Genomic DNA, 12,369 nt, shown 5'->3' with positions numbered 1-12,369 from the left:
ACTTTGAAAGTGGCATGATTGTTGATGCCTGATGGAGTAGTCTGAGTGTTCAAAAAACTGTGGTTTTCTGACATAAACATCTCTAGGGTCTACAGAGAACAATCTGAAAACAAAAATATCCAGTGAGCAGCAGCTCTGTGGACGAAAAGGCTACAGCAGCAGAAGACCACACCAGGTGCCGCTCCTGTGACTACGAACAGGAAACTGCAGCTACAATTCGCATGAGATCAAATTACACAACAGAAGATTGGAAAAACATCAGCTGGTTTGATGAGGATTGATTTCTATTATAACATTTGGATGGCAGGGTCAGAATTTGGCTTTATTAACATGAGAGCATGGACCCATCCTGCCTGCTATTAATGATTCAGGCTGCTGGTGGTGTAACGGTGTGGGGGATGAGTATTGTTACTGACCAGGTCCCTCTTTTCATGATCATAGTGTCTCAATACAGTAGAGCACCTCAGGATGTCGTGAAACCTGAGATCGCCCCAATTAAAGTGGCTCTGAAAGCAAAAATTGGGTCCAAACCAGTACCCGTGCATTGTAGTGACCAGTGAGTGTATTTTGAAAATAAATGAGACTGAGTCTTTTATAGTTGTGGATGGAGTTTATATGTAATCTGCTAAGTTGTTTCTGATGTAAGAGCTATAAGTTAAAACAGGTATAATTGCATAATATATATTTAAAAAGGGGCCTAATGTGAACCAACAGAGAAATATAGCCAGAATCTGCAGCTCCTATTGCCTTTTTGCAGCTTTATTGTGAGTTTCATCTCATTTTCAGTAGCCAAGGCCACAATATTTTGGTTCGCTGTCCCTGCTCTCATTGCTTTGTTTTCTCCCACAGCAGGCAGCTGTTTTCAGCAGAGCTCTAAAAAGCCACTATAATCCAGAAGCATAGCCAGATATCACATTAAGAGTGGATATAACAACATCAGATGGGCCTGACTGCAAGGCCCTAAGGCACAGTACTCTTGGCATGTAAAGTAACTTGTTCAATCACTAGGCACCCAAGTGAACAAACAGAAAATAAAGTAATTCCTGATGGAGATATTAGCCTGGCCAGATAGCCACACACCTGCAGAGGCACTGCACTTCCAGGGTTCATATGCAAACATGAAAATAACTTACCCAGAATGACTAAAGTGAAACTATTTCAGGTCAGTTTGAACAGCAGAAAATATTAAGAAATTTCACTTTGTGGGCCAATCTAAGTGAAATTAACATTTTTGCCTAAATAATAAATACCAATAGACTAATTACATTTTAATCTGTACTGCAATGCATTATAAAAATGCAGCAAATCAGGACCAAACATAAGAACATGTATTTTAAGTTTATACATATACAGTTTACAGTGGTTAACTGTTCATGGCAGGGCACTGTCACCCTCAGACCACCAGGAAATGTCCCAGCGCTCCCAGCAGGGTGCCTGCATGTATCAGTGTAACTCTTTTCCTGTCATGTCCATGTCACAGCAGTTTCTCTTCTCCTCCGTGTATGTGTGTGTAAACCCATCTCCTCACACTCATAGTGGAGCCTAGGGCAATCTTTTAGCTGAAATATGAGAACTCCTCTTCCAAACACTTTCTTGTGTATTCGCAGGAACACACCTGCTAAGTGTGAAGCAGCACAAATAAACGATTGCTTAGAAAAGCAAAGAACACTGAGACAGGCAGACACTGAGAGATAATAATAACTTATTACTTTGATGCTTATTATTATGAAATTCAGTATAATAAACTCTGGGCTGCATGACAAATACACACTTGGTTTTAGTTTTTGCATAGATCTCTTAGCCTTGTCAAATCACCCCTTCCTATTATATATTAGTATAAATTTACTAACATCATCTACTCATTATTTTTACATGATGTTATTTAATAAAGTTGCCACAAGCAAAATACACTTGAAATATATTCATTATCTATTATGAATATTTTTTCACTAAAGATGCAGCTAGTATTAGTAACCTAATGCTTAACCTACCTAAAATAGTGCCCCCCAACCCAGTGTCTGTATTTATGTCTGTTCATAATTTCCTATAAAAACAAAATGCTCATGGGATCACAGCACAGTTTTGAATGATACGTGAGTCTAAACTTCACTTTTCTGTTTCTCACATCATTAGTGTGAGAGAACATGAGGCAACATGCGCTGTTTTACCAATTTTTAGGCCTGAACCCCCCCCCCCCCCCCCCCCCCCCCCTTTCTCTGCTGTGAGCTGAGCAGTATACTGGAAATAGACCATTCCTGGGAGACTGCAATATTTTGCTATTGCTATTTGGGATTATAGCACTTTTAACTTCTTTAACTTTAAGTCAGTGAAAATGTTACAATCGCACGTGATCCATTTTCATGAAACCTTGGTGACTAGGTAGTTATAGTACCTACCTGCTCAGCAGGAAGAGCAGATATTTCCCCATTAGAGATGGTGCCAACAAGAACTTTTTCTTTCTTTGCAGCTGCATGCATCACATCTGCCAGCCAGCCAAGTTCAAGCTGACATCCACGTCTGTGCAGACTTGAACTTTGGATATGAAATGTCATAACATCTACATATTAGTCTCTCAAACCCACAACTCTAGTTGCTACTTGGAGCTCTTTAGCTCATCTGTAGTGGCTCCCCTTTGCAAAAAGCTACATTAATATAAAATAATTAATAATAGAAACTTAACCTTAATTGTTAAATCTATACACATAAATGGTTAGTCATGAGTCCCCTTAGCTATGGATTCAAAATCCCTTAAAAACAAGCCATGGAGAAAATTGAAGAATTTAACTGTGCATAGACAGATGTGTTTTCTGCACATTAGCCAAAATAAAACCTTTAATTTTTTCATTACCCTTGTTATATTTGAAGCTTTTTATTTGTTTGATTTATAAGAATGCATGTAGGACTCAAAGAAGCTATAAAGCTGCATGCCACTTCACGATTGCTCAATTTTGTTTAGTAATAATAATAAGAAGAAAACCATTTTAGCTATCGACACTCTCTGATTCTATATATTTAGCAACAGCATGGTGTTAATGGCATTGTAATAAAACTGCAAAGCTGAAGTGCTAAATAATCATTAATACCCCACTGTAGAGTAATGTTACATCTATTAGCAAAGTTGATAGGCTCAGTTATACTTAATATACCTTGTAACCGTAATTAAAATGAAAGAGGATCAAATATACTTTCTCTCAAAGTTGGTAAATTCTTTTGTTACATTTTTTTGACAAAACAAACATTTCACCAACAGCTTAAATAAAAAGTCATACATGTCTCTACTGATAGTAAAGTTTACTAATCCCTGTATTAGACATTAGTGTTAAAATATCTGCATATTTAACATTTATTTAAGAGTTGCTACCAAAAGCATATTTGTGAGATCACAGTGACCTTCTAGTGCTTTCCTTATCAAATTCTAATCAGTTCATCCTTGAGTCCAAATAAGCATGTGCACCAGATGGGATCAAATTCTCTCCATACACTGTCTTCAAATAAATGTTACTTTCACAGCCAAAATCTAATCAGTCCATCCTTGAGGCCAAGTGAATGTTTTGTCACAGTTACATGCTGACATCCAGGAAAACATTAGGCCTCCAGGCATGTCTGCCAATGGTTTTGAGGTATACGAAAACATAACTTTGAAAGATTGAATACTGGACTTAGCTGTCATGAACAAACTGTTTATAAAGTCCTCGCTCAAAACATTAGACTGCATATCAATTTATGTTCACAACTTACTGGGAATAGTTATTGCACTGTGCAAGTTATTCGAGTGAGGCATGAGAACTGTGCTGTCTTCCTTCCAATTCGGTGTTACGATACCTACAGAAATACTCTGACGTCTCTGTAGCGGTTGGCTGTATTAGTGATGAGCAGGGTCAGAAGTATAAAGCACTAGTGGATGATTTTGTGGGGTGTGGTCTAGGAGAAATCATCTGCTTCTGAATGTGAATAAGAACGGAGGGATTGTAATTGACTTCAGAAGAAAGAAGACGGCTGTGTGACTTCTGTCCTTGAAATGGTTGATCTGGGCATCAACACTGACAACAGGCCGAACCAGAAGACTAACACAGAGGCTGTAAAGAAAAAGGAGATGAACAGGCGCTACTTTTTCTGTGTGCAGCAAAATAATGGAGATTTTCTATCACTCATTTGTGGCAAGCACAGTGAACTTTGATGGGGGAGCAGCATCGGCACTGGAGACACCAACAGAATGAATAAACTGATCAGGAAGGCTGGGTCTGTGACTGGCTGCAAACTGCACACTTTTGAAGTTGTGGTAGAGAGGAGGTCACTGAACAAACTGTTATCAATCATGTATAATCCTGACCACCTCTCTGCACCGCTTAGACAGGCAGCAGAGCAGTTACTCAAATAATCTCTCATTTGGATCCACTGCCACAAGGAGAGATACAAGGCATCTTTCACACTGCATGCTCATCACCATCTTTAATCTGTCTGGAAGAAAGTCATCTGCCAGATGTTATTATTTCTGTCACGGTCTGGCTGGCACACCGTGGGGATGTGGGGAAGGAGGACGACCCAGGTGCGGAGCTCAAAGTTCAAGCAGTGCGTTTATTTACAGAGTGGAACAAAAACAACAATAAATCCCCGTGTTCTCCCAGACTCCCGTGTCGTGTCTCTGCGTGAATAGTTCGTGTCTCTGTGCTCTCCGCTCCCGTGTCAGCACCCCCCGGTGCTCGCTGCTCTTCGTGCCTTCCACGCTCCTCCTGCGGGAAACAATAGACGCAGCCGTCAGGACACAAATAACCGCGGGCATACACTTACACACATTAACTCAATTCAATGGGACGACTAACGTGGAGTCTCAAGGAAATGATCCCGCGTCGGTGGGAGCTCCAACTCTCTCCTAAGTAGCTCCCCCGACGAGGCCTGATCAGCAGCAGGTGTGTGACTTCGGGTGTGGCCAGTCCTTCCGCAGGGCCACACCCCTCAGGCCTGCAGGTGGCTGAGCTCCATCCTCCAAGCATACCCGCAGACACAGACACACACACACACACACGAGCAGCAGCAACACCAAAATACATATAATAATAATATAATTCATAACTGCTCAGGGATCCTGGGTTGCTCAGACCCAGGACCCTGACAGTACCCCCCCTCTAAGGGCCGGCTCCCGACGACCCCAAAACCAAAACAAAAAACAGCACAACCAACCCAGGGCGGGCGGCTGGGGGAACCAGGACGGAGGGCCAGAACCAAAACAAGCAAAAACAACAAAACAACAAACCGACCCAGTCCACAGTCTCAGAGTCAGACCGCGCATCCCGCAGCGGTGCAAAAAGAAAACGAAAAGACGCCACAAACAGTCACAGGAGAGTTCAGGGGGCCTACCTCGAGCCCAACGGCGGCGACGTAGCAGCTCCGGCGGACGGCCCCGGGTCCGGCGGCAGCAGCAAAACAGTTCAGGGGGCCTGCCACGGGTCCGGTGGCGGCGGCGCTGCTCCTCCGGCGGCCAGCCACGGGTCCGGTGGCGGCAGAACGGTTCTGGTGGCCTGCCACGGGTCCGGTGGCGGCGGCGCTGCCCCTCCGGCGGCCTGCCACGGGTCCGATGGCAACGTCGCTGCTCCGGTGAGCAACAGCGAGGCGTGGCAACAGGTCCATGACGCGCCGATCGCTGACGTGGACGCACCGGACGTGGACGGCGAGGAGGCCGCGCTAGACGTGGAGGTCCCTCCGGTCCGCTGACCTCCTCGGCCGGCAGCGAGAGCTCCTCCTCGGCCGGCAGCGAGAGCTCCTCCTCGGCCGGCAGCGAGAGCTCCTCCTCGGCCGGCAGCGAGAGCTCCACAGCTGGCGGTGCGGGCTCCTCCGGCTCGCCGAGCTCCACAGCTGGCGGTGCGGGCTCCTCCGGCTCGCCGAGCTCCACAGCTGGCGGTGCGGGCTCCTCCGGCTCGCCGAGCTCCTGCTCGGGCATGCTGAGCTCCACAGCTGGCGATGCGGGCTCCTCCGGCTCGCTGAGCTCCTGCTCGGGCATGCTGAGCTCCTCCGGCTCGCTGAGCTCCTCAGCTGGCGGTGCGGGCTCCTCCGGCTCACTGAGCTCCTGCTCGGGCATGCTGAGCTCCTCCGGCTCGCTGAGCGCCTCAGCTGACGGTGCGGGCTCCTCCGGCTCGCTGAGCTCCTGCTCGGGCATGCTGAGCTCCTCCGGCTCGCTGAGCGCCTCAGCTGACGGTGCGGGCTCCTCCGGCTCGCTGAGCTCCTGCTGCAGCTGGACGAAGTCTGAGGTTTCCCGAGCTTGCACTACCCCCCGGGCTTTACGCAGGGTGCAAAGGCAGGCGGAAACTCCCTTGAGCTGGCCGAGGTAGGGGTTTCCCTCCAGGATTGCCTCGATGGCGTTTAACCCCACCACTCCTGCCCTTGCGTTGGTGGTGTGAGTTACCCAGTCCATCAGGCGTTGGACGCGGGTGAGGTCGCTCTCTCCGGACAAGGCCGCTGGAGTGGGCAGTGGAATGGAGGCTGCTGCTGGTGGAGAAGATGGCTGAGCGTGTGATGTGGATGGTGAACAGGATGAAACGGTAAGCGGTGAGGTAGATGTCGCGGGGGATGATTCAGCAGGTGACGGCTGGATCACTAGCCGGGCGATAGGCTGAGGTACAGCGACCAGCTGGGCCGCGGGCTGCGCTTTGGCTACCGGCTGGGCAGCTGACCGTATAAACATAGCCCCCGAGTAAACAGTTGAGGTGAGTGACGATGAATTGTCCATATGACTCACCACAGCCGGCTGTTGAGATGTCTGTGGATTTAGCTGCGGTGAGGAACGCTGGCGGCGCGAACGTAGTTTCCGTGTCGGCGTCGGGGCCGGCGTCTCAGGCAGTGAATCCACCAGCTGTCCGAGCTGGTGGGCAGCCTGAGGAGGAGAGTGGAGGTGGAGGGTGGAAAGTAGGAAGTCCAGGACCACCGCATTAAGGGAGTCCACCAGCCAGGGGAATTCAAAAAGCATCTCCTGCAGCCGCCTCTCCACGGCGCGACGCAAACCTTCCGCTGGCTTCTCCCACCACACCTCACATAGGTGGTACACTTCGTCCATAACTTCCCTCCTGAGCCTCTCCTCGGAGACCGCTGGGTCCATTAGAGGCGGGATCATTCTGTCACGGTATGGCATGGCACACCGTGGGGATGTGGGGAAGGAGGACCCAGGTGCGGAGCTCAAAGTTCAAGCAGTGCGTTTATTTACAGAGTGGAACAAAAACAACAATAAATCCCCGTGTTCTCCCAGACTCCCGTGTCGTGTCTCTGCGTGAATAGTTCGTGTCTCTGTGCTCTCCGCTCCCGTGTCAGCACCCCCCGGTGCTCGCTGCTCTTCGTGCCTTCCACGCTCCTCCTGCGGGAAACAATAGACGCAGCCGTCAGGACACAAATAACCGCGGGCATACACTTACACACATTAACTCAATTCAATGGGACGACTAACGTGGAGTCTCAAGGAAATGATCCCGCGTCGGTGGGAGCTCCAACTCTCTCCTAAGTAGCTCCCCCGACGAGGCCTGATCAGCAGCAGGTGTGTGACTTCGGGTGTGGCCAGTCCTTCCGCAGGGCCACACCCCTCAGGCCTGCAGGTGGCTGAGCTCCATCCTCCAAGCATACCCGCAGACACACACACACACACACACACACACACACACACACACACACTCACATCTACAAGCATGGAGAAGAGCAGCAGCAACACCAAAATACATATAATAATAATAATATAATTCATAACTGCTCAGGGATCCTGGGTTGCTCAGACCCAGGACCCTGACAATTTCATCTAGAAAAAAAATCACAAATATAAATCAAATAATAAAGAATTTCTCATTCATTCATTAAAAATCCAACTGGTATTCTGCCAAAGTTGTCAATATTTTATTCATCTTAAGGCAATCCATTACAAAGCATTTCACAAACCACAGTATGACGACAATATCATGTCCAACACCTGGTTTGGAAATATTCAGCATGCAAGTCAAAGACCAAGAGAGGTATGTAAACAACCTGGGATAAAACAGGAGTAGTGGCAAGAAGAACCCATACAGTATGTGTCTCATAGGAACAGAATGAAAGAAACAATAGATGCAACATGCTGGATGGGGCCGTTTATCTCCAAATACATCCTAAGTAACGATAATGACGCACTGGCAGATGCACTAATCAGGTGAAATGATGGCAAACTACCAAACTTCCTGCCACTTTGGCACAAACATGCACATTTTCTAAAGAGGCCAAGTTCAACTACTGAACACACGTTGGCACTGAATGTTCTTTATGCGGGGCCTATGTACATAATTAGAGTTCAGCCTCAAACAGAATTTGAAAGGAAGTGGAAAAAAGAAACAAAGCCATTTCCACCAAGAGAAACGGAATAATTCTGTTGCTGCAAAAGACATCATTTATACTGAGCAATAAAATTCAGAGGTGTCAGAGGTGTTATTGATTATTTAGCTTTTTTTCCTATATTACTAAGGATTGAAGTTTCTGATTTCACTGGGGGAATTTGTTATTATCATCTCAGAAAAACAGCAGTGCTACTTTTTAAAAATTATTATTTAAAACTCCACAGACAAAGTTTGGAAATTTGCATGCGTTTCAGGTTTAACGAGCACAGTATATGTATGTATTATGTTTGCACGTATCCTATTCCCTCCTTAATGAGTGGGACAATCTGAAAGAAACTTTGGAAGAACATCGTCATACATAAAGCATTTCTAATGTTTTTAAAGATTTATTACAAATCCCAATTCTTTGGATTTTCACATTATGCAAATGCGATGGTTGTTCTCGTTTAGCGTTTGTTTTGTGTGTCACGTACAATGTTTTTGAGTCATCATTAAATACTGAATGAAGCATTTCAAAAAGCAGTGCAGGCCTGCATATATTTATATTACTTATATTTATAAGTTATTGAGTTCATACTTCATCTTATGATAAATGTGTTCAGTACAAATTGTTTCCCTTAGATTGACTGAAAAATACAGTACAGTATGTAGCATTTTAAAACAAAGAATCCGTATTCATTTTGGGGGGTTGTTTTCCCATATTTTCAACCATACACTGAATTTTATCATTTGACATTTATAGAAATGCCCATAAACTTCTGTAAAAGAAAAAAAAAGACTTATCAGGACATTTTCTGTTTTTTATAAAAAAAAAATTATCATCGTGTTAAATAGCTTTCTGTAGAGGCATACTGGTATTTTTGACCATTATGTAACTCAGCCTAATTTGAAATGTGATGAACCAAGAAATCGGTCAGCAGATTAAACCCTGCTTTGTCTTCTGAGAGGGAAATGTCATCACTAATGAAAAAGTTTAAAGGAAAGAAACCCAAATATGGGGCTGGACTCATGACAGAAGGAGTTCAGCACCTCAGGACTGACTTTCTGCAGTATCATCAGACTCTTTCTGCTCTCTGAGAGCAACACAGCCATGGGAGTCAAAGAACAACAAACAAAAACTCTAAAGCAACATGAATTATGCAAACACATTTAACTCCGAACACAAAAGAAAACACAACCGAGATTCACATTCACAGAGAACAACACAAAAAAAATCTTTTTAAACGTTAGTTCTCCAGTTTCATTGAGTGAAATCATTTTGAAACACTGTGCTAACAAAACAGAAAGGAATTTCTTAATAAAACCCATGAATGTTTACTTTTTCCTTGAGGCCATGTAAATGCCACAGCTGAATTGTAAACAAGTCTTGACTTTGAATATTGTACAACAAGGCTCGATGACACTGGTAGCATTTATTACTTCAAAGATTCTTAGTGAAGAGCTGTAAGTATAAAAAAGTGCAGAGCAGTGGCGGAGACAGTGTGTACCAGCTCCTTTGGCTGAAATAGTCCTAATCTCACAAGTGTTTTATCATCTCCAACATTTTCTGTGTGTACATCTTAAAACATGCTGGCAGAATCACACCTGGGTAACTAAATTTGGATATGTTTCCATATAAATAGGCACATCTGGATCAAGATATTGAGTGACTATGTGAAAATGGCCATTATATATGGATAACTTGATGTACACAACTGGGCCACAACTGTCTTTTTTGTTTTTTTACACAATTTATACACAGTCGCCATAAAGATATATATATATATATATATATATATATATATATATATATATATATATATATATATATATATATATATATATTAACAAGCTTAAACTAAATCTTAAAACAGAATTGTGCAATTGTGTTTTTAAGCATTTAAATAGCATCCCGATGAGTTATAAAAATGGGCCATTGTGCATTAGTATAAAACAAAATGATCTGAGAACAGTCGAGAGACAGAAGACAGCAGACAGGATGGAATAAAAAAAAAAAAAGGTCTGTTTTTGTTTTGCGCAGTCACTTAAAAAAACACTCAGTGCCTAAATATATTTTTTACTCTGTTGCAAGATTTATGATTGTTCAATCTTCATTCTGGGGAAAATCAAACAAATCAAATTTAATGAGGAGAAAAATGGCTGTTAGTTGACATCAGTCTTTCAAAAGTATATCGTATTTGAAGTCTCCTTTAAAAATACTGAACTAAATCTCAGATATTAAACTGTCACCACAACAAACATAATGGAAAGAAGCAGCAAGATGGAAAATGATGGCAGCATGAGAATAGTTTTATCTACGTTTCCTTGCATACTACATGGAAAAGTGAGTATGTGCTTGTTTTTATGATAGATACAAGTTCATTTAAATATCAGTATAATAGTAGTGATAATCCTTTTTAAAATAAAAAAGACAGTGTCAAAAAAAATTCAGGGCCCTTTCCATTATTGTCATTGTGGCTAGTCCTTTCAAAATAAGAGGGTTTTTTTTAGCTTATCACCACTATTGCCTTTGTGCTTTTTATTTGGACAATATTTAGTGCATTCTGTAAATATAAATATAAGAAAGATGTATAAGACATGGTGCTAAAATATCTATATAGCAACAGCTCGCAGGAGGTGCTCTACTTTATAGCTTGCAATTAAAGATAGGTGAACATGATTAATAAACTGCTGAATGGGTTTTGTCACATGCTCTTATATTACAGTCCTTATCAAAGTAGAAATGGGGGTCGTTTTTATTATACTGGTCACAAAATATAAGGTGGAAAACCTCTGGGGAAATATGACTTTAATACCCCACCCTTTAAAACCCCCTAAAATGAACAGATCATTCCTACAATAAATAAATAAATTATTATACACATGATTTCCTAGTTTACACACATTGATTCCAAAAGGTATCACAAGCATGATACACACTGGCACATCCTAATATATTTATGCCTTCAAACAGGCCCTCTTTATGGGCTCACTTGCTATCCATTACATCACCATTTTGTCAGGTTAGACAGTGAACAACTGAAAGCTCCTTTCATACCGGTCTCTCAGCGCTCCGGTCCTCAAGCACTCAGAGAGTAAGCTCCCTCATCATAGCAGGTTCCCCTCTGCAGTCTCACTGCTCCAAACCACAATGGAGTCTCATCATCTTTGTGTTACGCTGGATTAATATTTACGGAAGGGCCTCAAAAGCATTTTTGCTTCAAAGAAGTGTTGGTGGAGACGGGTTCCCATCAATCTCAACCTTGCTCTGCCCGACGCAGAGCTTTGTGTGTGTGGGCGGGGAGGGGCTCACACGGGGTTGGTCGGCGGCTCATCACTGGGCGAATACACTGGCACAGGGTTGGGTTTAATGGCTCTGCTCTTCATGTAGGAGATCAGTTGGTCAGGGATCTCAGCCAGTACGTCTTTAGCCAGTCGAGCCATGCTCAGCACATGGTTACCTGTGCGGTCCATGTAGTCTCTGAATGGTACAAACTGTTGTGACATGAGAAAGAAACACATTACTTTTAAAAATCCCTGAATCAAACTGGCAATGTTTTCCTGGTTTCCTGGCTGGTTCACTGAAATGATGACTCAAAGGAACACCAAGGTTTGAAAATTCTTTGTAATGTCCAGAAGGGGGCGACTCCTCTGATTACAGAGAGAATTTTATAAGCCATGTAGGTCTATAAGAAAATTAATTTAGTTTTGGTTAATTTATAAATTCTGCAAACAATTTTGTGCTAAGTTTATGGTCCTGTTATTGCAAGACTCCACAGTGGTAGATTGATGTGCATACAGTCATGTGGAAAACAATCAAGTTTTCTCACAACTATAAGATGTGCTGTGAAAGACACCCTTACTGCTTCCATGGGAGTTAAGACTAAGCTTAAGGAGCACCGAGGTGCTGCTAATCAAATGCACTTAAAATGATCCTCAGCCAGTGTGAGCACCTCTATTAAAGAAGACGTTTTGGCAAGTTGCTGGTTTAAAGCATTCACATGTGTTTTAACACATTTCCAGCAAATTCACCTCAAGCTCAGACTGTGCAATA

The 12,369-nt window shown here is 43.6% G+C and overlaps 1 protein-coding gene and 1 pseudogene across 3 annotated transcripts in view; both read right to left on the bottom strand.

The window, feature by feature from the left end:
- Window positions 1-4,469: 4,469 nt before the first annotated feature.
- LOC146550121 (uncharacterized) lies at window positions 4,470-7,765 on the bottom strand (annotated as a pseudogene). Its single transcript, XR_014890106.1, has 3 exons — window positions 7,430-7,765; window positions 4,821-7,339; window positions 4,470-4,730 (listed from the first exon to the last, which is right to left on the bottom strand). The product of XR_014890106.1 is annotated as an uncharacterized LOC146550121 (transcript).
- A 79-nt stretch (window positions 7,766-7,844) lies between these two features.
- cpne5a (copine Va) overlaps window positions 7,845-12,369 on the bottom strand; it is a 90,563-nt gene continuing 86,038 nt past the window's right edge. For both annotated transcript variants that reach the window (XM_085258654.1, XM_085258655.1), the window contains one exon: window positions 7,845-11,810. In XM_085258654.1, coding sequence (XP_085114780.1) covers window positions 11,625-11,810 — 186 coding nt within the window. In that variant the 3' untranslated portion in view covers window positions 7,845-11,624. The remainder of the gene's footprint in view (window positions 11,811-12,369) is intronic.

Source organism: Mchenga conophoros, linkage group LG20 (assembly GCF_057382185.1).
Source record: "Mchenga conophoros isolate Kocher_MC1m ecotype Shallow Benthic linkage group LG20, M_conophoros_male_GT1.1, whole genome shotgun sequence".
NCBI lineage: Eukaryota > Metazoa > Chordata > Actinopteri > Cichliformes > Cichlidae > Mchenga > Mchenga conophoros.
This window is presented reverse-complemented; position numbering and strand designations above follow the sequence as displayed.